Source organism: Arachis hypogaea, chromosome 1, assembly GCF_003086295.3.
Source record: "Arachis hypogaea cultivar Tifrunner chromosome 1, arahy.Tifrunner.gnm2.J5K5, whole genome shotgun sequence".
Classification (NCBI taxonomy): Eukaryota; Viridiplantae; Streptophyta; class Magnoliopsida; order Fabales; family Fabaceae; genus Arachis; species Arachis hypogaea.
In genome coordinates, this window is record NC_092036.1 from 78,239,476 (window position 1) to 78,265,834 (window position 26,359).

Here is a 26,359-nt window from a genome sequence, read left to right on the forward strand (position 1 = left end):
GTGTCGCTGATGCGGTCGCGTCACGCGGCCCTTTTTTTGTATGCAGATGCAGATGCATGAAAGTACTGAGAAAGAGAAGAGTTATTAGATGGAAAAACTAAGAAGAAAAGAACGATCATACCATGGTGGGTTGTCTCCCACCTAGCACTTTGCTTTAACGTCCGTAAGTTGGACGCTCCACTAGCTCAATCTTCTGGCATGTGGGGGTCTTCCAAGAGGAAGATCTCAAGTTCCTTATTTTTCTATATCTTCTCGCCATGGTACAGCTTCAGACGTTGTCCATTAACTTTGATAAGTTCAGAGCTTGGTGGCTGAGGTGATAAACTCCGTATGGTTCGGCCTTCTCTACTCTATATGGACCTTCCCATCTTGATCTCAACTTGCCTGGCATGAGCCTCAGTCGAGATTTGTAAAATAGGACTAAATTCCCAGGCTGGAACTCCTTTTTCTTAATGTTCTGATCATGTACAGCCTTCATCTTCTCCTTGTATATTCTTGAGTTTTCATAAGCTTCTAGGCGAAGGCTCTCAGTTCTTGCAGTTGCAACTTTCTTTCAGCTCCGGCTTCCTCAAATCCCATGTTGCACTCCTTGACTTCCCAAAAGGCTCTGTGCTCTACTTCAACTGGGAAATGACAAGCTTTTCCATAAACTAAGCGAAAAGGACTCATCCCAATGGGTGTTCTGTATGCTGTCCTGTATGCCCATAGTGCATCTTGTATCCTGGTGCTCCAGTCTTTTCTATGAGGTTTGACTATCTTCTGCAAGATACGCTTTATCTCTCTGTTTGACACCTCGGCTTGCCCATTGGTTTGAGGATGGTATGCTGTTGCAACCTTATGAATAATCCCATGCTTCTTCATTAATCCTGTTAGTCTCCTATTACAAAAATGGGTGCCTTGATCGCTCACGATTGTTCGTGGTGATCCAAAGCGGCAAATAATATGGTTTCTCACAAAAGAAACAACAGTGTTAGCATCATCAGTACGGGTAGGAATTACTTCCACCCATTTGGAAACGTAATCCACAGCTAACAATATATAAAAATGACCATTAGATTTTGGGAACGGACCCATGAAGTCAATGTCCCAAACATCAAAAATTTCACAAAAAAGCATAATTTGTTGAGGCATCTCATCCCTCCTCGATATATTACCAAATTTTTGGCATGGGGAACAAAATTTACAAAACTCAGCAGCGTATCTAAAAAGAGTAGGCCACCAGAATCCACAGTCTAAGATCTTTCTAGCTGTTCTTTGAGGGCCAAAATGTCCTCCACTCTCAGACGAGTGACAGACCTCTAAAATGGACTGGAATTCTGATTGAGGCACACAACGTCTAATTACCTTATCAGCGCCACATCTCCACAAATATGGGTCATCCCATATATAATATTTAGACTCGCTTTTCAGCTTGTCCCTTTGATGCTTAGAAAAGTGTGGAGGAAATGTGTGGCTAACTAGATAATTAGCTACAGGTGCGTACCAAGGGGCTACTTCAGATACTGCTTGCAGGTTATCCAGTGGGAAATTATCATCTATAGGAGTAGAATCATCCTTAATGTGCTCAAGGCGACTCAAGTGGTCTGCCACTAGATTCTGGTTACCACTCCTATCCTTTATTTCTAAATTAAATTCTTGTAATAGCAGTATCCAACGTATGAGCCTTGGTTTGGACTCCTTTTTAGCTAATAGATACTTTAAAGCTGCATGGTCTGAATACACTACTACTCTAGTACCAAGTAAATAAGCTCGGAATTTATCCAGAGCAAAAACAATAGCAAGAAGCTCTTTTTCAGTAGTAGTATAATTGGACTGGGCAGCGTCTAAAGTCTTAGACGCATAAGCAATAACAAAAGGATCCTTACCTTCACGCTGAGCTAGCGCTGCTCCTACTGTATGGTTGGAAGCATCGCACATGATTTCAAACGGCTGGCTCCAGTCCGGTCCTCGCACAATTGGAGCTTGAGTTAGGTTGGTCTTTAGCTTATCAAACGCTTGTTTGCAATCCTCACTGAACTCAAATTCAATATCCTTCTGCAGTAATCTGGATAAGGGAAGTGCTACCTTACTAAAGTCCTTAATAAATCTCCTGTAAAAACCTGCATGGCCAAGGAACGAACGGACTTCCTTCACAGAGGAGGGGTAAGGTAAACTAGAAATAATACTCACCTTTGCTGGGTCTACAGAAATGCCAGTATTAGATATAACATGTCCCAATACAATCCCTTGTTTTACCATAAAGTGACATTTTTCGAAATTTAATACAAGGTTTGTACTGACACATCTATCTAATACTCTAGATAATCCATCTAAGCAAAGGCTAAAAGAATCACCATAAACGTTAAAATCATCCATAAAGACCTCCATACAGTCCTCAATAAGATCATAGAAAAGACACATCATGCACCTCTGGAAAGTAGCTGGTGCATTGCACAAGCCAAAGAGCATTCTCTTGTAAGCATAAGTCCCAAAAGGACATGTAAAAGTAGTCTTTTCCTGATCCTCAGGAGCAATATGAATCTAGAAATAACCTGTGTAACCATCTAAAAAGCAATAATGTGATTTACCTGACAGGCGATCCAGCATTTGATCAATGAATGGAAGTGGGTAGTGATCCTTGCGAGTAGCTTGATTGAGACGCCTGTAATCAATGCAGACTCTCCAAGCGTTCTGTACTCTGGTTGCTATGAGCTCTCCATGCTCATTCTTCACTGTAGTGACTCCAGACTTCTTGGGCACCACCTGTACTGGGCTAACCCATTCACTGTCTGAAATGGGATAGATGATACCTGCTTCCAATAGTCTGGTCACTTCCTTTTTGACAACTTCCAAAATAGTGGGATTCAGTCTTCTTTGGGGTTGGCGGACAGGTCTTGCTCCTTCCTCTAAAAATATTCTGTGCTCACATACTTGAGGGTTGATGCCTACTATGTCTGCCAAACTCCACCCAATTGCTTTTTTGTGCTTCCTGAGCACACTAAGTAACTGCTCTTCCTGTTCAGGAGTGAGGTCATGTGCAATAATAACTGGAAACTTCTACCCATCTTCAAGATAAGCGTATTTGAGATGTGAAGGGAGAGGTTTCAACTCTATCTTCTGGTCATGCGCAGGCTCTGGATTGTCTGGAGTTTGCGAAAATGCCAAAGTATCCTTATTGTTAGTTAATAAAGTCCCCACACTTGGACTTTGTTCTGTGTACTTTTCTTCCAGCTCTTCCTGGTGAATTTCAGCTATAGTTTCATCTATGATATCACACTGGAAGATAGAATGATCTTCTGGAGGGTTGTTTGTGACTCCATTCAAATTGAAGATTACTATTCGGCTATCTATTTCAAAAGAATATGTTCCTGAAAAAGCATCTAATTTGAATCTCGATGTCTTCAGGAATGGTCTGCCAAGTAGGATTGATGATGGCTTATCTGAGTCATTATTGGGCATCTCCAAGATATAGAAATCAGTGGGAAATGTGAGCCCTTTAATGTTCACCAAAACATCTTCAACAACTCCAGCTACTGTAATAATGCTTTTATCTGCCAACACAAAATGAGCTGCCGACCTTTTTAAGGGAGGGAGCCTTAAAACATCATATATAGATAAAGGCATTATACTAACACATGCTCCCAAATCACACATGCAATCATAAATTACTACAACTCCAATAGTACAACTAACTATATAAGGACCTGGGTCACTACATTTTTCAGGCAAATTTCTCATTAAAGCAGATATAGAGCTTCCTAAAGGAATAGTTTCTAATTCATTAATTTTGTCTTTATGTATGCACAAATCTTTTAGAAACTTTGCATATTTAGGTACCTGTTGAATGACATCAAAAAGGGGAACAGTTACCTCAACCTTTTTGAAGATTTCTACCATTTTGAGGTCAGGTTCCAACTGCTTCTTGGGCTTCCTTGCAAGTTGTGAAAATGGAATGGGAGTGGTGTCTTCTGCAGTGTCTGTGCCTTTTGGTGCTTTCTCCTGTAGTTGAGCTTCTTCTTTCTCAGCTATGTCATGTATGTCCTCTTCCTCTTCAACATCTTCTACTTCTACTACCTCTTCAGATGAGGCGTGTTTTGGTGGGCTTGGCTCCTCCTGATTTCTCTCCTGCAGTGTAGTTCCAGACCTTAGGGTGATGGCATTAATACCACCCTTTGGGTTGGGTAATGGTTGAGAGGGGAGTCCACCAGAGCTTGAGGACTGGTTGTTGGAGTTGTTCATTGATCCAATCTGTGAGACAAGAGTTTGTAAAGTAGAAGTCAAAACATTCATAGTTGCTTTAATATTATTCTCCATAGCTTGTTGTCTCTGATCAATGGCTTGTAGTAATTCATCATTAGGAGATGAAGAGAGGCCAGTGGTCTGAGAAGTTTGCTGAGAGGCTTGAGGTTGTCTTAAATAAGGTGCTCTGTAGGATTGAGTCTGATTCTGCTGCCTGAAATTATTATTGTTATTCTACCTCTGATTTTCATTGTTATCTCTGCCTCCTCTGTTAGAATTGTCCCTCCAACCCAGGTTAGAATTGTCTCTCCAGCCTTGGTTAGAGTTATCCTGCCATCCTTGGTTATAGTTACCACCTTGATTGTACCCTTGATTGGGGCGGTCATGAAAGTTGTGAGTGGCTGCTACAGTGTTGTCTTCTGGTTGGAGCTGTGGACACTCATCGATATAGTGACTGTAATCTGCACAGATTCTGCACACTCTTTGTGGAACTAACTGCTGGCTGTGATGTGGTGGAGAAGGCTGAACTTGCTGAGGTTGTTGTTGATTCAGTTGCATCTGCTTCAGCAAGTTAGTCATTTCACATAGACTCTGGGCTATAGCAGTAGTCTCTGTATTAGTGGATACCTCTGCAACAGCTCTTGACCGACTTTGTCTCTGCCTATGATTCCTAGTAGAGTCAGTTAAGTCTCTGATCAATTGCCATGCTTCATCCATAGTCTTGTACTTTTTCATAGAACCATTGCAAGCACCTTCCAGTGTGGTCCTATCTTGAGATCTCAAACCCTGTGTAAAGTAACCGAGTAAAACTATCTTGTCAATCATATGATGGAGGCATGCATCTCGAAGTGTATTGAAGCGTTCCAAGTATTCATAAAGGGTCTCAGATTCATCTTGAACGATCATAGACATGTCCTTCCTCAACTTATCGGCAACTTCAGCTGGAAAGAATTTATCCAGAAATTCTCTCCTAAGTGTATCCCAATTGGAAACAGTTTCTCTGGGTTGAGTGTAGTACCACTCTCTTGCCTTTCCCTCTATAGAAAACGGGAAGGCTTTCAATAGAATAGAGATTTCATCAGCGCTATCACGCTTAACAGTAGAACAAGTGGTCTGGAAATTCCTAAGATGCTTAATAGGCTCTTGAGCAGGTAAGCCATGAAATTTGGGCATCAAGTTGAGTAGTGAAGACTTTATTTCAAAATCTACAGCTACTGCTGGGTGGTGTGCCTGGAATGGTTGGAGCATAAAATCAGGGGCTCCTTCCTCCTGGATAGTGACTCTTCTGGGCGCTGCCATGTCACCTGCACGTAAATGAACTGGATCAGTAGAAAGGGGATTTGTTTCTTTCTTAGATGACGGTTCAGATTCGTCCTCAAAGAGGAGTCGCCTACGCCTAGCTCGCCTTATATGTGAAAGAGTTCTTTCAATTTCATGGTCAAATGCTGGCAAGCTTGGATCAGGAAGCGAATGCGTCATTTAACGAAAGAAACGTACAGTTCATAATGATAGAATGAAAAGAAAAAATTGCAATAAAAATAAATACCAATCAATAAATCAACACACTATTGCAACTCTCCGGCAACGGCGCCAAAAATTGATGTGGCAGAAATTGGTGAATTAAAAATTATTAAAATATATGCATTGCAAGTATAGTTCTTAACTCACCAGAATTCCACTTATCAATTTAGAAAGGTGTCACAGAAATTTAAATTTTAAATACTGGGAGTATGAATCCCAGGTCGTCTCCCAACGAGTTGCAGAAAAGTGTGCTATTTTATTAATCAGATGTTTTCAAAAAGGTTTGAGTTGAGTAAATAGGAAATAAAATTGGAGAATTTGAATAATGTAAATAAAAGCCTTGATTGGGAGTTGATTAGTTGGAATCCCGCTATTGTTGGATTACTCTCTAGATTAATTGATAATTAAAGTTTATCCTGTCTAGTTATCTCTTACTATGTAAGGGAAAGTTAAACAAGTTGGGATACTATGCCCATTCACAAGTTGCAACCCACTTAATTAAAAGGGATTGGTGTTAGTGACTAGAGGGCAAGCCAACAATAACCCAATTACAATCTTTCTTTCAAGCCTTCCAACTCAATTGGTTCCTTTCAATCAACTCCCCATCAAGTTAGGGAACTACTCACTCATTGTGAATGTAAAATTCATAACATATGAAAAGGAATTAAAGAAAGACATTGTAAATGAAATCAAAATAAACAAATAAAAATAAAAGTAATCCTTGTATTAAATAAATCCTAATAATATTCCAATGGTAAAATTAACAAAGCAAAGGACATGGAAGAGTGAAGCCAAGTAAAGAAAACGAACTAGAATGACGAAGTCTTGATGAGGTAATAACTCTTCTCAATATCCCAATACAAAAAGTGATAGAAAAATAAAATCCTAAAAACTATCAATGTGTAGAGAGAAAAACCTAGAGGAGGAGTAAAAACTAGATCTAAAACTAAAACTGTGTAGAATGAATTGTTGTCTCTGGTTTCTGCATGTTCTCTGGCTTTAGTCTGCTGTTCTGGGCCGAGAACTGGGTCAAAGTAGGACCCAAAATATGCCCCAGCGGAATCTGCAGATTATGCAGATCGCGCACGTCACTCAATCGCGTCATCCATGCGGACGCGTCATTCGCGTTTTTCCTTGCCACGCGTTCGCGTCATCCACGCCTCCGCATCACTTGTGCTTTTCCATTCTGCGCGGTCGCGTGAGCCATGCGACCACGTCACTGCGATTTCTCTTCTTTCGCGCAAACGCGTGAGCCATGCGGCCGCGTCACTTCTCGCTGATTATCTCCTCAATTTCTTGTGTTCCTTCCATTTTTGCTAGCTTCCTTTCCAATCTCCAACTCATCCATGCCCTATAAAGCCTGAAATACTTAACACACATATCACGGCATCGAATGGGATAAAGGAGAACTAAAATGTATAATTAAAAAGTCTCTAGGAAGCAGTTTCCAACCATGTAATAATTTCAGGAAGGAAATATAAATGCATGCTAAATTAATGAATAAGTGGGTAAGGATCATGATAAAACCACACAATTAAGCATAATATAAACCATAAAATAGTGGTTTATCACTCAGCTTTAGACCCGATGAAACCTAAATATTTTTGGGCCACAATTATACTGGATCTAAACTGGATAAAAACTAGGCTTTTAAATATTTAACAATAATTTATAAAGTAATTTATTTATGATGCACTTATCTATAAAGAAGAAATTTGTTACCGAGAAGTTAATATCCATATTTGAACTTAAATTTGTTCATAAATTCTAATTTGATGCTTCTTTGATTTATTTTCTAATTCAACAAGTGTGATTAAAAATAAAATAATAAGCTTATAATTAATATAACATAATATTAGAATTAATTTAAAACATATATACATTTTTTAGTTCCCTTAGGGTGCACATGAGACGGGTGAAGTCGGGTTCACCTTGACCCGGACCTGCCCCTAAATAATGACCGGATCTATTTTTGAGACCTAGACCCCGCCCTAAACCCAGTGGAATCACACCAAATTAATCCTTAAAATATTCGGGTTTGGGCCGAGTTTTCGGACTGCGTCGGACCATATACACCCCTAGTGTACTCATGTATTAAATTGATGCATTGAATACAAATAACAAATTTGTTTGTATGCGCAAGGTTGGTTAAGATAACAAAGAAGTATGACGGTTACCTTTCATTCAACAAGTGTTGAATTAATCATTTTTCAAGATTGTTATACCGAATAAGCTTGTAAAAGAGTGTGAGATAATACTCAGCGTTGTTCCCCTTTTCTGTCCACCTCTCATATGAAGGTCCTTCTTCATCTACAGGACTGCCCTTTTCAACCAATGAGAACTATGATCATGATAGTAATAATGAATAATGAGAACAAGAAGAAGAATGCAATACAGATCGCTGATGGGGATAAATTAGAGTTATAAAGGGAAGAAACCAATTTGGATCATAAAATAAATCTTGACATCTTAGCTAGTCGTAGTAGTATCTAGCATAACAACTCAGAGATAACTTAGTACTCTATTCGCCAATTCAGCTCTCTAAATAGGCGAGGAACCAAAATGATGTCCGAAGTTGGATCAAGGGGATCAATATAGTGAATTTTGGATTTAATGGACTAAAATGGTGAATATCGAGAATTTGAGAGACTACTAGAAAAATTTATAGTCAATAAATAAGTCACAAAAATTCTTTTGAACTCTATCATATTCTTAACATTTTTTATTTTTTAAAATTATAAATCATCCACCTTTAATACCATCATCTCCAACTACACCGCCACTTTCATCACAACCAACCACAAATTAACAATTTATTTTTTAAAATAAACAAAAACAAAGATGATAAATTCAATGAAAAAGGACAAATAGATCCCTGATCTTTTAAGTTTCTGACAAATACATCCCTAACAAAATTTAAATACAAAGAAATCCCTGACTTTAACTAACGGAGGACAATTGAATCCTTCCATCCATTTACCTCTCATACACCAAACGAAACTTGTTGACTTAGTTGAAACAGTGTACAAGTATCCGTTACGGTGCCACGCTGAAAGAGGGATAAAGTTTGAAGGACAAATAGGTCCATGCTGATGAAAACGCCGTCGTTTTCAATGTTAGCTGATTCTGATTGAAAACCCTTTGGCAAGAGAGAAATTACCAAACACTGCCCTAGCCCCTTCATCAAGTCAGAGCTTTCTTCCCTCCCAAATGAAACTAAAGCGTCATTGAATAAGGTGAAGTAGGAGAAACGAAATTCGTATGCTGAAGCAGGTCAGTCATCAATCAAGGTTAGCAAATCCACAATGTTGATTATTTTTTCGCGTTATGGTTCCATTTAGTGTAGGGTGTGATGCATGAAAATGCATTCTGCCATGGTTGCTTTATGTTTCAGTTTTGTTGAGAAAAGTTATTGTGTCTTTATTTTAAAGATTTTTAGGATTCTGAGCATTGTGAGTTGATTTTGTTTTTGTTAAACAATTACAAATGACTGATAGATATGTGATTCCTGTTTTTCACCATGGAGGAAAGTTTGTGAGGAATGATAATAAAAAACTTGTTTATTTTAATAAAAAAGTAGAAAATTCTCGAAAATAGACATAGATTTTATCAACTTTGGTGATTTTGTGAAGTTGTATGATGGTTTAGGATATCCTGGCTACAAGGCAACATAATGGTATGATAGTACGGTAAGTGATATTGAATCTGGGCTTCATCATTTAACAGGGGATAGTGAGATTCATGAATTGTGTGACAATTTGATTAGGAATGAAGAAAAGATGAGTTCTATGTTTACTTTAATCATCTTATTAATGAACCTGAGTACGTAGAGGAAGATAAAGTTGGGAATGCAGGAACTAGAATTGGAAATGTTGACTGTATAGAGTTAGATGACATCTGTGATAAACTGATGACATCATCCTCTGATGAAGACTATGAAAGCATGGAGGATGAACCTTACAAACCTCCACCTCCAGGGTATGATGATGATAGTGATGATGATGATGATAGCAGTCGAAGAAGAGAAGCGTGCCAAAAAGAAGAGACATATGGCTTCTAAGGAAAAATAAAGTAGCTGTTGCAAAGAGAAAAGTGGAAGCAAACAAGAAGGATCTACAAAAGAGGAAGGCTGCATCAAAGAAGAATAGACCCAATGTACAACCAAAAGTTGGGCCTAATGTAGAACAAAGAGCTGGGCCTTCTCTGCCAACTGGTGGGACTAATAATGGGCCTATTGTACACTCAAGCTCCTTTGATTCAGAGTATGATTTGCAGATCCTTGTTTCCTCTGAGGAAGAAGTTAAGAAGCATCATTGGCCCGAGTTCAATGATGAATATGGATTTGGGGAAGGCTATTTTAAAGTGGGCACCAAGTTTGCAACTCTTGATGGTTTTAAAAAAATGGTGAAGGACTTGTTTATATCTGAGGGCAAGGAGCTTTAGTGGATTAAAAGTGATAAAGAAAGAGTTCGGGTGGGCTGCAAAGGAGAAGAATTTCCATGGGTTGTACATGTATCCTTCAACAACTCTCTTAAGTGCTTCCAAGTTAAAACTCATAGATCTAAGAATACATGTACTAGAGACATGGGCAGTAATGCTGCTGACTAGCACCGGCTGAGTAAGAAAATTGAAAAAAAGGCTAACTATCCATCCTCAAATGACTAGAAAGGAGATTTTCTAAAATATGAGTTTGGCATACATCCCCATGATAAGATGGCTTACAGGACACTAAAATTGGCAAGAGATAGAATTGTTGAAAGCGAGAGTGAGTAATATGCAAAGGTGAGGGATTATCTATTCGAAATCCTACGAAACAATCCTAGATCTACTGCACTCCTATAGGTGATACCAATTTTATAGTCTCCACTAGTGTTTGATAAGATATATATATGCCTGGATGCATGCAAAAAGGGCTTCAAGAGTGGTTGTCAACCACTAATAAGTTTGGATGGGTGCTTTCTAAAAAGATACTTTGGTGGACAATTACTTTCAGTTATGGCACAAGATGCCAATAATCATTTATATACCATTGCATATGCTATTGTCGGATCAGAAACAAAAGATTCGTGAAATTGGTTTTTGACGCTCTTAAAGGAAGATCTGGGAAATGCAAGTGTGCACGGATGAAATTTTATGTCAGATCAATAGAAGGTTAGTAATTTGGTTGTTATGCCTATATTCTACAATCCCATTATTATATTGGAATTTAGTAATATGTTTAAACTTGTGGTTCTAAAAGTGGCTTCAATTTTTTTTCTTGATTGTTCATGCAATTTACTTAATTTGTTTAAGTTTGTGGTTCTGAATTTTGGTTCAGTTTTTTTCTGTTATTGATTCACATCTATATAGTGAAATAATTTAATTAACTGTATCAATTATATTTTTTCATGGCTTTTTATTAGATCATCTTTTCTATGACTAATCATGGATGTAGAGAAATAATATAAAAAGAGAATAGTATTAATGTACAAATACTAAGAAAGGCTATCAACGTATGAATACTACTAGTACTTCCAGTACTCCCTATTTATTTGAGTCAAAAAGCCAAATCCCTATTTCTCAAAGAATGAATAATAATAACTTTACATTATAAAACAAGAGTACATAGCAATTCTCAAAGGCTATTAAGAGAGTTATTATAGATATGACATAGCTACAAACTTATATATATAGATATGGACATCAATCATCATTAGAATATTTCTTTCTTTTAGATATAAGCGGTTTCTTAATTAATTACTAAATTAAATTTACTAGATATATAAAAATACTTAATTATTTATGGCTAACAGTTGTGGATCTGTTATTATTCACATACTTGCCTTGTTCAACGAAAAAGACTTGGCCGAATGATTAAGTCAGCAATAGATGGAACGCAGAGTGGACAGGTGACAGTGAGAGAAAGCGGTTTGAGGTGAGCCGTAAGATATCAAAAGTTGATGTCGATTTGATTAAGCATACTTGTTCATGTAATATGTGACAACTAACATGTTGACTTAGCTTCACTTTGCCTAGTAATTTGTTAATTGCCAAATGTGTTCTAAATATGTCTGTTTTATCTGATTGTTACACCCCAAGAATGCCTTGTGTTCATGCCATTACTGCTATTAGGAAGCGACATGACAAGCCCAAAGATTACGTGCACAAATGGCTTTGCATGGAGTCTATCCATCTCACTTATGCACACTCTATCCAACCAGTTCCCAGTGAAAAGTATTGGCATAGAACTGGTTACATCAAACTAGATCCTCCACTCATCAAGAAGCTGATTGGTAGGCCAAAGGTGCATAAACGAAAGAAGGATCCAGTAAGGAGACAAGGTAAAGAAGACATTTCGAGTAACATGCAGTAAGTGTAGAGAGAAGGGTCACAACTAGAAATTGAATGTTACCAACTTGTTTTTTCTTTTCTGTATTATTAATTAATAAATATAAGCTTGCACGTTGTTAAAACACCGCAAATTTTACAAGTAAATTTTTTTTTAAAACAAGAATAATTTAAAGTCGCATACCCTCCATATATCAAGGGATAATTAAACATTCACATACATAAAACAAAAGATAACAGAATATGGAGTAACACACTATAATATACATCATGTTACAGAAGTGGCTCAGTTATATAAGCATATAGCTATAGTACAGCGCCCCTAAGTCAGTGACTCATATAGTATGTACATATATGTACATAAGACGCCCCAGGGCCTGGCCTGACCAAAAGCCCCTAAGCTGGCACCCAGGCTAGCCTAACTCTATGATATGCCTATTCCCTCTAATCATGCTAACAAAAGTGAGGGAGACACTCTAATGTACTGAAGTTAGACTAGGCGTTTCAAAAAAATCTCCTCAATCCTGGTCCAGAGTACCTCACGAAAAACCATCGGGCGAATGGTGATGCTCGCCTGCTGGCGCCTCGCCTGGCTCATCGTCATCGCTGTCAGAGGAGATAACTATGAAGTTAGGATCTTCCTCTGGATCTTCTTCTTCCTCGTCCTCTTCTTCTGCCGGAGTTATAGCAGAGGAACCACTGCTAGCCACAGGAACCATAAAAGGATAGCTACCAAACAAAATACAGTCGGGAGAAGGAGGTGGCGCCTCCATGATCTGATCAAACTCATGTCCCTGCTGCTCATCAAAGACAGGAGGCTCGATCGGCTCATGTAAAGGATTAAGCTCGGGTGGCAACACAGGAACACCCCACTCATCAAGGACAAAAGGTGCAGAAGGTGACTCATGGATAGGCTGGGCAGGTATAGGCTCATTAGGTAGAGGAGGTTCAGGTGGAGGAGGATAGTCAGGTAGAGGTGGCATCTGCTCCTCAGGATGAGGTATCCCAGGTCCGCCGGGGTGTAACCAAGATAAAGGAAAATCATAGGGTGCATCAGGATTAAAGTATGCTGTCCTAATAGGGTACTGGAAAGGTCTACCACGAACTACATAATTATAGATACGAGGTACCGCACAGTAGATGTAATACTCGCCGCGCACCAGATCCTCGTGGATGTACGGTGGATCAATCTCGTAGAATAGGACTCCTGTGTCCATCTGTAGAGGTGTAAGGGGTAAGAACTGGGGAGTTCTTAGTAAGATCAGGGTTTACAGTTAAGTTCATTTATAATGTCCGTGGTCATAGAAGTATAAATAAATGTAGAGTAATATGTACATAACAGCAACATAAACTAACACATGAACAAGAGAGAAAATAGGAAGTAAATGCACATTCACACATTAATATGCAATCACACAGTTATGCTCAAACAAACAAGGAATAGAACAAGAACACAAGAAGATAAGCAATAAATAATGCACAAACAAGTATGATGCATGTCTGTCCCTACTGCAGGTAATGAGCTCATTTGTCGGTTTCGACCCGCACCCGACGCAATCCGACCCTCCAAGTCAGATAGGGCCTTCCCAGAACTTAATCCCAGATTAAGTACCGCATACCCTTTACCAAGTGCTCTCGACTTGCAGGGCTGGTATTTGCTCAGGTCTCAATATACCGCAGGTATGCGAGTCAGGCCTCTTCCAAGCATTCAGCTTGCAGGGTTGGTACTACTCTACCGCAGCCTGTCTGGGAAGCAACATCACAATACGGGTGTCCCCGCACAACATTCACAAGCATTGCCCGAAGGCTCATAATTCACATATAACCATACTTTCCATCACTTAGCAATCATCATAAATCAAGCATTACAACACCACAGAAGGCTCATTTTACAATTCTCTGTTTACTCTGTAAGGTCAGGTACACAGCTATATCACTTTTAACTCCTTTTCTTTTTAACATAAACACAGGTTTCAAAATCTTGTTTCTTTACCTCATATACCTCTATATCTTCTCTTATACCTCTTCTTAGGTGTTTAGTAAAGGAAATTAGAGAATTCTGGACTCAAAACTGCCTTCCTGAGGCTTTTAGGAAAAAGTGTCTTTTTTATCAATATTTTATTATTATTAATTAAATAATAATATTATTAAAATAATATTATTAATAAAATAATATATTAATATTTTATTTTTAAAATAATAATATTTTATTTAACTTTCAAAAATTGCATTTTGACCCCCGGACTTCTTGAAAATTGCACTCTGATCCCTATAACTTTTAATAATTGCACTTTAGCCCCTCAACTTTTGATTAATTAATTTTCAACCCCAAACTTTTTAATAATTGCATTTTGACCCAAAAACTCCATGAATACACGTTTTCATGTTCTTCCAAAAACCAAAAATATTTTTCCAAAAGTTCATCAGATTTCTGCTTGATTTTCAGCTAGTTTTTCAATCTTTCCGGAAACCGATTTAAACCCGATTTTTATCAAACCAAAGAGAAACTTTTCAACCATTAAATGCACATCAAATAAGCATAAAAAATCATGATTTTCATGGCTGGAATGTCACATTTTCCAACAGCACCAACAACCACTTCAAAACCATCATAAACATGATTTTCAAGCATTAAACAACAAGATTTCATGATCAAACCATCACACAAACACCCAAAATCAAACCTCAAGAAACAAGATCTGATTTAACACTTCAAGAACACAGCCAATCATTGATTAATTTACCAAACCTTACCTCCTTTGCTGCTGTCCAAGATTGCACCAAAAACAAGCTTCCAGAATCACTTTTACGCCTATTTTAACATCAACAACAACTTTAGAATCTTATGAACCATGAAGGCTGAAGCTTCATGATGATGAAAAGAAGGTTTTCCTCACCTTAAGGTAACTAGAAATCACATTTTCTTGGAGCTTTTGGTGATTGAATAAGAGATCCTAAGAGAAAACATGAAGAAAACATCATTAGCTTAAGGAACCACCATGGCCGAACCTTCAAGGTGGAGGAGCAGCCTTCATACCTTGATTTACTCCATGAAAAGTGACATAGAAATGAAGAGGAGGAAGAGGTGAACACTTTGGTAAGATTAGATTTTTGATAGGGGTTCCGGTTTGAGAAAGAACGGAGAAAGAAGCTCAGGTGTTCATGGAAGTTTCATGGTTTTCTTTCATGGTGTTCTAAGCTTTTCCAAGAACAAAAATAATAGCCTAAGCTGTCCAAGGGAGGCCGTGGCTTTTGGATGATGATTATCCAAAAGTTACTTGTCAAAATATCTCAGAAAAGGATAATTACTAAAGCTAGATGTATTAGAACTTAAGTAATTACACTGCTAATGGATAAACATTAAGTTACTTAGTGTAAATGACACTAGTAACTGGATAATCATAAGAATAAAAGATATATGATGAAGCATTAGCAGTGCTAAGTTCATCTAAAAATGCCGATATTATCCGTTACCGGTAGATTTCTAGCTCAGTTATTATATTACTAAACATAGATCAACATTAATCACAGTAGAGAAGATAATAATATAATATTCGGAATAAAATAATAATATATGAATATTATATTAATATAATTTTTCTCTCGAAATTCGTGACCGGCTCGTCACATAGAGACTAACCACGGAAATCAGAATTTTAAAATTCGGGCCCGAAGTGGCTCAAAAACGCAACTTTTCGCGACGTGCCTTCTTAGATTAGGAGAGGTGTCCTGTGCAATCAAGCTGCTGACTCAGCAGCTTGATGATGCAGCACCTGTGTAGTGGAAGTGCTTATATGCATAGAAATTCCTAAAAATTCTGTAAAAGTTCCGTTTGATCCCGAAAAAGTGCCGTTTCTTCGAGGCTAGGCCATTACATATAGCCCTTAACTATGTTATGGTTTAAGTTAATTGAATGGATTATGCTTGTTTAATGTTGTAGCAGCCCTTGACTATGTTATGACTTCTTTTTGTCTTAGGTTGATTGAATGAAAATAAACATATTAATTTACAAATATTGCATGCAACAGGATCTGGATGGATAATTCAAACCTTCATTCTTTCATTCATATTAAGTTATTAACCAAAATATTCAATAGACATAGTTCACTAAAATTCACATTTTTTCTCACATTATTCATATCCTAAACAAACAAACACCAACAACTACAACAATCAAGGCAATAACTATGACACAAAAGTTATTACTTTTTTTGTTATCTAGGTAAACTATTCTTTGCTCTAGATCAGCCATCATGTTTTCCAGTTCTTTTTTCCTAAATGTTCTTCAACATCACAGCTCTAATTGTCACCCAATTTCCTTGTTGGCTCCATGCATCCAATTCTTCTAATGTGGCCATCAACCGACACAAAGAATTTACAATGTGGTTGTTTTACCTAAATCGATTCGAACAAATAAAAATGTGTTGGTAAAAAAACTCAACTTCATCCACATATATGAAGAATTGCAAGCTTACCTTGAAGAATAGGCATCCAAAAAATAGACTATTCGAGTTGGTGTTTGTCTTCGACATGTAAAAGATGGCATACAACCCGCAGAAGTATTTTGGGGCAACGCCATCTTTCTCATCCCCAGCTTGCAGCGAACATGGGGTCGCATTTTCAACTTTGCGTTCGTGTCGTCCGCCATCTCCACCTCTACTTCATCTCGTGCTTGAGGAATATCCATCACTGGCCATCAATCTAATTAACACCACCATGAACAACTATGATAAGCTACTGGATGCACTGTTTCTCTACCCAATTTCAATCTCATTAGGGCTAACATTGAAAACGACGTCGTTTTCATCAGCAGGGACCTATTTGTCCTTCGAACTTTATCCCCCTTCCAGCGTGGTACCGTAACGGATACTTGTACACCGTTTCAACCGCGTCAGCAAATTCTGTTTGGTATATAAGAGGCAAATGGATGGAAGAATTCAATTGTCCTCCGTTAGTTAAAGTTAGGAATCTTTTTGTATTTAAATTTTGTCACTAATGTATTTGTTAAAAACTTAAAATGTCAGGAACTTATTTATCCTTTTTCCTAAATTCAACAACAAAGACAAAGAAAAAAGAAATGGAAGAAAAAGTTGAAATCGAGTCAATGAAAGCAAAGACATGATGACAACAGAAAAAAATACTAAGACACAATAACAATGAAGATGAAGATGCAATAGCGATGGAGAAGAATAAGAAGCTAAGAAGCAAAGGCATGACAAGAAAGCAGCCATCAAGGGCAGCAAGAGTTGCAGAAAAAAAAAAAAGATAAAACAAGGGTCCTGAAAGCCACAATCACTTATCAGGATAATGTTATAGTAAAGAGTAACGAAAATGATTTTTTTAGCAAAAAAAACCACAAAAAAGTATTATGTGCAATACATATATTATCTATAAATTTAGTAAAAATATTTACTATTTATCAAAAATTCTCTATGGTAACTAAAATTACACCTCCTTTTCCATCAACAAAAGTCAGGACGATAAATAACATCTTTAGCAAAAGTATTTCTCCCATTAATAATTAAATTTTTTTGATATATTGAAATACTCTAAAGTGCTGCACATAAAAATTTAATAAATTTAATTTTTAACTTTAAAATCGTACAACTTATATAATTTTATTTTAAAATTTTGCAAAAAATAAAAAAATAACTATTTTTCCACAAAAATTTTTAAATAAAAAATATTTACTTAAATAAAAGTAAATGTCTTTAAAAAGTCTTGACTTTAATACAGAACTAGAAGTGAGTTAAGTCGACTTGTGAACTAGTTTGAATTTAACTCACTAACAACTTAATAAATTGTGTTCATGAACTTGTGAATAAAATTTGAGCTTAAATTTAAACTTATATAATAAATGAGTTGAATATAAATTTGTCAGGCACTTATGAATATATTATAAATTTTATATTTTTAATTTATAATAATAATAATATAGAATTTTAAACACATATAATTTTTATATATAATTATGATAAATAATAAAATTATAATTAATAGGTAAATAATATATATAATTAATAATTTTTTATATATAAATATAAATTATATTTATTATTTGAGTGAGTTCGTAAATTTATATTTAGCCGAGCTTTACAAATGGTTTCAATTATTAACGAATGGAACTCAATTTTTTCTAGCCAAACTTCAACTTAGCAGTTAGCACTCAGCACGGCTCATTTTTTAAGTTTCACTCTACTTGGACACCGCTGTACACAAATAGGCAGGTTTTCATTTCCACGGAGTAAAAGGTTTTCAGGATCCACGTCAAGCATCTGAGATGGAGCTGGTGGACCCTACACTCCACGGGTTAATTGTGTAAAACAAGCATCAACCGGGGAGAGCGACCAGCAACGCCCGGTGATACGGTTTGTGATAGCGACGTGGTGAATGAACTGGTAAATAAAATCACGCGGAGGGCAATTTCGTAATTATAATGAAGGCCTTTCACTTCCTAACAGACACAACAACACAACTACACAAACACAACTCCTTACTACTCCTACTACTGACTCACATACGAAGAAAGAGGGAAAGAAAGAAGGAAAGAAAAAGATTAATTTAAAAAAAAAAAAAAACAGAAAGAAACTTCCCCTATTCGGCTATTCCCCTCATTCGATACCCTCTTTCTTGTTTAGTCTTAACAAAACCACCGAACCCAACAACAATCCGTTTTCGGATGCTTTAGACCACAATGGATGATTCGGAGGTAAACCCTTTCGTCACCAACAACCGTGCATTTCATTCTTTTCTTATTGTTACTTTCTCTACCTGAATTTCTTTTTCACCTTGTTGGATGGAAATGGATTCTTTTTCTCTCTTTTTTGGTTGGGTTTATTTTGGGGGAATGGTTCAGTGGTGTTGATTCTCGCTGGGTTTTCTTTTAATTTTGGTGGTTGTTGTGATCAGAAATTGACGGCGTTGAAGAAGGCGTACGCCGATATAATACTGAACACGGCGAAGGAGGCCGCGGCGCGAATCATGGTGTCGGAGAGGAAGGCCATGCGGTTTCAGCAGGAGCTCCTTTCCACTAAGGAAGAGGCGCTTCAGATGCTTCTCAGACTCAAACAAATGCTTGATTCTAAGGTCTAAACAATTGCTATTTCATTTTTTATTTTTGATTCTGTGCTTCTTGTTATCGATGCGTTTCGATTGGCTTGCGTGTGTGTGCGTGCGCGCTTGATTTGGAGGATTGTGTTTGCGAGTGGGTTTTGTTTCGTTGGTTCTTTCTAGCTCGATTAAGAAAGTTTCTGTATGGTTTAGTTCTTGGATTGGATTGGATTGTTGAGTAATTGTTTGCAACCGTCTTTGTCGACTTCTCGAGGTATATTTGAATGGTAGTATGCACCCTTTGAATGCATGGGACATGAGAAAAAAAGGCTTGGCTGAAGTTGAATGACAAAGAAAATTGTCGCGCTGTTAGCATTCATTGCAAACACCTGAAATGTGGGTTGCCTTTGTGATGGTTATGCTTGAATGGTGGTGGCATGTCATTTAAGTTTAACGGTTCTTCCATTGATTGAATGTCATCAATGTTTGGCATCTCAAACATTATTGGTCAAAGAAGCCTTCACTTCGCAGAATCATCACACTGTTCTTACCTCTATTTGTTATAATTGGTTAATCACATTAACACTTACTGCATTCACTTATTTGGAATACGGGATTAGGCCTAACGAACTGGTACTAAGAATGGTAAGGATTGACTATATTTTGTTTTATCACATTCGTGGGGGTCACTAAACAGATGCAAACAATATACATTTTTGAAACTATATGATATATTTATAATTCAATGTGAGAGAGTTAAACTAGCATTTTTGCAGTTATCTAATTTTGCATCAGTTAATGCACGGTTTGGTCTCGGGAAGAAGCTGACTTGATAATGAGTGCAGGCTCTATAATAGCTGAATTATTTTATGTTTGTGCAATGTGCATTATAGGATTGTGCAAGAGTTGGAGAGTCATATCGCATAATGAAATGTATCTTGTATCTTCTTTCCAGTTTGAGCTAAAATACAGCTGTCTTGTGTCAAATGCAATTTGCTTTCAGCTTACTAGCATTGGAGTGCATACTTATGTTATCACATGTTCATAGCTCAACATGTTGGCAGTAACTTGTATAGCTGAATCCAAGCATTTTAGTCATCTGAGTTAAATCACCTCTAAGGGATTGTTTCTATTGGCAATTTCACAGGCTAAAGAAGCAGAGCTGACATCACAGACTCAGCAGAAGAAGATTGAAGAGCTTGAAGCTCAGCTTCAAGAAGCCGAGGAAATAGTCAGAGACCTAAGGGCTGAGCTGAGAGAAGTGCAGGATGAGCTGGAGAATGTGACCAAACACCAAATGCATCCCTCAGTTGAACAAAGCATAGACGGTGAAATTGAGGCTCAGGAAAGTCTTCCACAGGAGAACAGACTTAATCCTTATGATGGATCTGTCAATTCTGCTCCTGATTTACAGTTCGAATCAGCCTCAGTTTCTGATGTTAGGGATCCAATTGTAAATGGAATAAATGCTGGAGGTAAATGCTGTGGGTCACATGATCATACAAACAACTGCTACATTAATAACCCCGATTTTGCATCCATAGTCATTAGGAGGAAAGAGCATGAGCTTTACAGAAATGGGTGCACACAGAGAGTACGGGCATTTGAACGGAGCCTCTTTGATGGAAATATGTCAGCTTCAGAAAATTTGGATAGTCTGCCCGCTGAAACTTCAGTAAGAGTGCATGAAGAAGCTAAACTGATGCCTGTGGCAATTGATGCCAAAGCTGATAATATTTCAGAGCAAGCGAAGCCAGATGAATCTAAATTGGTGGAAGAAAATGCTGGCCTTGTTGAAATCCCTGTGCATAGGAAGAAAAGAAGATACGGTAGACATGCGGGTCTTCTATATGGTAGAAAGATGAGTCTTCAATATGGTTTGTATTCTGACAAGATTGAGGAAACAAATAAAGCATCAGATCTTTTTCATGACAATGGTTCTCCATGTGTATTGGATAAAAATGACCTCTCAATGGTGAAACCTTCTATTTTGAATGAAAATGAATCTCAGAAGGATCTTACATCTCCTCCTGTCACTAAAGTGCCCACAAATGCGAATAGCAGGGTTGAGAAATCAGGATCTCATAAAGATACTGAAAAGGGAGAAGTATTTCTTAAAGCTTGCAATGGTCTGAACAGAATTAAAGATGATAAGGAATTGTTGGATAAATCAGACTTGACAAGAGAAGAGAGTTTGTCCACAAAATGCTTGGAGGTTCCAGCATGTGGGGCAGATGGTGAGGCCCCTAATGGATCACCAGATAAGCTAGATGCGAAGGTTTCTGATTTAGATGAAAAAGTTTCTTGTCCATCTTCAAATGATAAGTTTCTCAAGTACACATTCCGGAGAAAACGCAAGAAGGAGTCTGTTGGCACCCCTGATGTTGATTGCTCTCCTGAAAATGGCAGTTTAAAACAAAAGTGTGTAGAGAAGCAAAATGGTAATGCGGAGCCTCAGAAGTCTTGCACAATGACTGAATCATCTCGGGATAGCAGGCGATTAGCACAGGTTGCTCGACAGGTTGGTTAATAGTTGTTTATTTCTCCGTTTTCAGCAATGCTCATTCAAATAAATTTTGTCGTTTACATTTGAGGTAGTTTTAGTAAATGTCAAACAAACTTTATTGTGTAGTTGCATTTGGTTGGGTGATTGTATTAAAAAGCTACAGTATATTGAAATTAAATCCATAACATATTGCTGTAAAAAAATGCAGTAGCAAACTAGTCACCGTGGTTTTGAACTTGTTTTTCTTCACTATTATACACAGTAAAGCAATATTATCATGATTTGATAAACATGTGAATAAAACATTATTGTGCTTTTGCATTTCTTATTTACATAATTTCAAGTGTGTCTGTGTGGGTATATGGATCTTCCCAAAGGATTAAAATAACTGTTTTAGTTAGTCTATTAATTGACATTTGAAGAATTTTTATTGTTGGAAACAATCTTCAGTATATATATATATATCAATCCAAGTTGAGAAAAAGACTTGTTGGTCTCTGTAGTTATTAGCTGCACCAAACATAAAAAAGGTTCTTATTTTAGCATTAAGACAGAATAGATTTATGAAGCTCAGTTATGTTTCTTTTGTTCGGTGAAGAAAGAATGAACTCATAAGTCGATGAGCATAATGCATACAAGTCCCATTTGAACCCACCGTTGAATTCCCCACTATTCCGAGAAACCTTCCCACTCTTGTTTTCACTGGCCACCCGTGTCATCTTTCAGGGGTATTCCCCTAAGACAAACTGTCTTCTATGAAAAAGTAAATATGAATCACTGTTTCATCATATGGAATATTTTTAAAAACATGATGATAAAGTCTTTCTATAAGCAAATCTCACTCATAGACCATTTCTTGATTTCGAGGTTTTTGCTGTAGCAAAAAAATTTCCTTAGTGGAAATGCAGATCTTTGATATTTGGGTTGTTCATTCTTAGGACAAGGTGTTGCTTAATCACATTTGTTTCTATTTCTGATACTTTTGTGCAATCTATCGCATCTTTGTGTTAAATTAAGCCTTCTACAGATATGCAAACTGTTTTTGACCCTAGAATAGGTAATTGTTTCTAAATATGATGCTTAGTTTGTGCAATATATTGCATATATACCCTACTTATACTTTCCACGCAATTATCAGACAGTTAAAACATCAATTTTTTGCATAGAATGACTAATACCAATGCCATATGATACTTCTCAGCAGCTTTGTTTTTTTTTTTTTTTTGTGTTGGGGGTGGAAGGGGATCCACAGTCAAGTGTTTTGGGGGCATTTGCACCCACAAAGGTTTTGTAATTTTGTTGTAAATTACAGCGATATGTATAGTTTGCCCCCAATATTTATTTTGACTCCACAATAAAGATAAAATTAAGTTTAACCCTTAAAATACTTAAAGAAAACTTGTTTATTATATTCTTTTGTCATCTTTTCCTCCCATAACCAAAATTTTCTGAATAACCAGGGTTTGATTTCCTGTAAAATGTATGCTTTGTTGAATGCAAGCTGAGTTCTACTGATTGGTTCTTCTTGTGTATCTTAAAACATCCTCTTGTGAGGTTTGCTTTAAATTGCATGCATCAATTTACCAACAGAAATGCTTTGTCTTGTTTGCATGAATTTGGCATTGCTTTTTGTGTGTGTTAAATATTTTTACTTTAAAATGCAGTACGTATACTAGCATATTTTTTTTATGAGAAATGTTATTAGGTGGCCAATATTTTTTATCAATATTACCCAACACTTTGGGTCAACATCTTATTTTTATACTATTAGAATTTAGGGTTTAGGATTCAGATTTAGTCTTTAGTGTTTAGATTAGAGTTGGTCAATAATGATAAATTTTGTTAGTCATATGGTATTGCTCTTTTTATTTTTTATTTTTTATTTTTTATTTTTTATAATTGAAGTGTCGTTGCCTTCTCTATTCTTTTAAGTGCGCTGACTTGAATTATATTGTGTTCCCTAAACTAAACCAAATTTTGCAACTTTTACACTTCGTTTTCTTTTTCCCGGTTCAATTTAAAGCATCTGGTTTTTTACCATTTTGCTCGAGGCTAGATCATAAGCATGCATTGACTTCTTGCCCTTAATATTTTTTTCCCAGCAAGTATTTTTTATGATGGATTCTGTATTTTGTAGAAGCATGCTTCTTCCTTACTTTGAACTAGTTTATTCTAACTGCTAAAGGAAGGATTGAAAATAAATAAAGGGAATGGCAGGCATTAATATATTTCAGCAATTAGAAAGATGTTCTTGTAATATGAAACTAAAGAGAAAAGAAACTAACATGTTCATTCAATTTCATTTGCAGCTCATATCTTTGTCTGAGAAGAAATGGTGGCAGTAGCCAGTAGGGAAACCGTCTAATGCTATGATGAAGCGAAAGAGCTGAAAGAAAGCAGTCCAATGAGCTTGTGTTTCTATGAGGATGATGCTTTACGTTTGGTAGAGCTGTGGAATGTGTTAATAATATAACATGTATTACTATAATATATCTACGTTGTTATCATCCGTAGCTTAGATTATATTATTATTATATAAAAAACATAGATTTATGTATGTTGTTGCTGCCCTTTTTTACGGGGGCCATGTTCGCAATAGAAATTTTGCTGATTATAAAATTTTATATTCCCGCTGATAGTGTTTGCTTGTTCATAATTGTTTTTTGAGGAGTGTTAGGGTTAGCAATTTTTGTATTTTGTAACGATCAATTAGTTATTAATAGTGTTTTTAATTGTGTGAGATTAAATCTAATGGTGAGAGATCATTCAATTTTTTTTAATAGTTAAATGCTGACCAATTTTTTAAAAAATTATTGGTTCCCAGACCTTTCCATATATTTTTGTTAAGTAATCATATGAGCTTCGAAAGAATATGATTTTAATAAAATAAATCTCAAAAATGTATATAACAAATTTTTTTTTTTAAAAATATGTTCTATTTGACAAATTTAACTAAGGTTGGATTTTGTCATGAGAAAAAAATAAAACAAGACATTAAAAATAAGATACAAAAGACAGAAATATAAAAAAAAGTGTTTTTGTATTTTGTTAATTTATTTGGTAACAAAGAATAAATTAAAATAAATTATAAAATTCAATTTGTTCTTTTTTTTATTCAAAAATCTTGAGAAGAAAAATATAATAATAAAAAATATAATTATAAAAATTTAATAAGAATAATAAAAAATAAAAAATAAGTTGTGATTTTGGTTAGTAGCTGTCTTTTTTGGTAATTTAGTATCTCTGAATATAATATTTTTGTCCATCATGTCAAACATACTTTTGTATGTACTTATAAACAAATACGGCCTAAATGTTTAGTCATTTATATGTTTGGTTCATCTTGTTAGATGAAAAAAAAATATCTTTATAAGTTCATTTTGTAATTTGTATTTTTTTGTCAAAAATCTTAATCTTTCTAGATGTAAAATAGTTATTAATTTATTTTTTGTTTATTGATAGATGACTACTTTACTTTAGGTAAATATTATTTTAGTTTTTAATATTTGAATTAAATTCTATTTTCATTTCTAAGGTTTGAAATATTATATTTTTATCTCAAATATTTTATTTTATTTTATTTTAGTTCATTACTCAAATTTTTCTTTAAATATCATTTTCTTTATTATAGTTTTCTTCTAGATTCTCAAAAATTGAAATCGTAGTAATTATGATGGTATGTAGTTGTAGTAATTTGAGAATAATAATAGAATAATAAAAAAAATAACTTTTTAATAATTTAATTTTAATTAAAAGACTAAAATAAAAATAAAATATTTTAAATATTAAAAATAAAATTAAAATTCTATCTAAATATTAGAAATTAAAATAGTATTTTACTGTTTTACTTTCATATTTGGTTTGTTGACGAAAGGAAATGGGGCTGTTTCCTTAAAGACTCAAGATGTTTATGCCTTTTAACTTAAAAAAATTCTTGTAAAATTGTGGGGTTTTATAGCAATTTTCATAATCAAGATGGGTGAACTGAAAACGCAACACTAGTTTAAAGTTTGTCCACTCTTGCACAGAATATATTAACAAGCGTTTCTATTGTGTATTCCAAAATTGTACACACTTAGTCATTTTATTATTATTTTTTATCTAAGTTTTAAATATTACAAAAAGAAATAAGTGTTGTTAGTATAACCATTTTACTAAATAGAAAATGACTCTCGTGAATAATATGGACAATAAGTTTTAGCATTAGCTCAATAAAATAAAAAAACACTCCACTCCTTAAATTATTTTTTAAATTCTAATATTAGGATAATTATTTGCAAACCTAGTGAATTAAACATCCAATCATTATTAAGTGTGCATGAGAAAACCGAATTAAAAAAAAACTATCTGCATACCTATTGAATTGAACATCCGACATATGTTATTAGTCTAATAATTATACGAATAGTTTGATTAAGTAGTTACTAGTAACACATGCTGGATGTGTTACTAGTTTAGTACTTATGTAGTTAGTTTGATTAAATAGTTACCAGTAATATATACCGAATGTTCAATTCAATAGGTATGCAGATGGTTATGTTGATTCTTAATTGGATGGTTATTCTCTTTTATTTGGTTTACTCATGCATAATTAAAAATGAATGGATGTTCATTTTACTATGTGTATAGATAATTATCCTAATATTAGAATTTAAGAGGTAATTTGGGAGTAGAATGTTTTTCTACTTTATCAGACCAATTCTAAAACCCATTAATTACAATGTTCATAAATGTCAT

General features: G+C 35.7%; 1 protein-coding gene across 1 annotated transcript; it reads left to right on the plus strand.

The window, feature by feature from the left end:
• The first annotated feature begins 18,499 nt into the window (after positions 1–18,499).
• LOC112695242 (uncharacterized) lies at positions 18,500–24,256 on the plus strand. Its single transcript, XM_025747505.3, has 4 exons — positions 18,500–18,775; positions 18,976–19,152; positions 20,264–21,637; positions 23,932–24,256. Exons 1-4 carry the CDS (start codon positions 18,761–18,763, stop codon positions 23,965–23,967), a joined length of 1,602 nt encoding a protein of 533 aa, XP_025603290.1. The 5' UTR covers positions 18,500–18,760; the 3' UTR covers positions 23,968–24,256.
• The last annotated feature ends 2,103 nt before the right edge of the window (positions 24,257–26,359 follow it).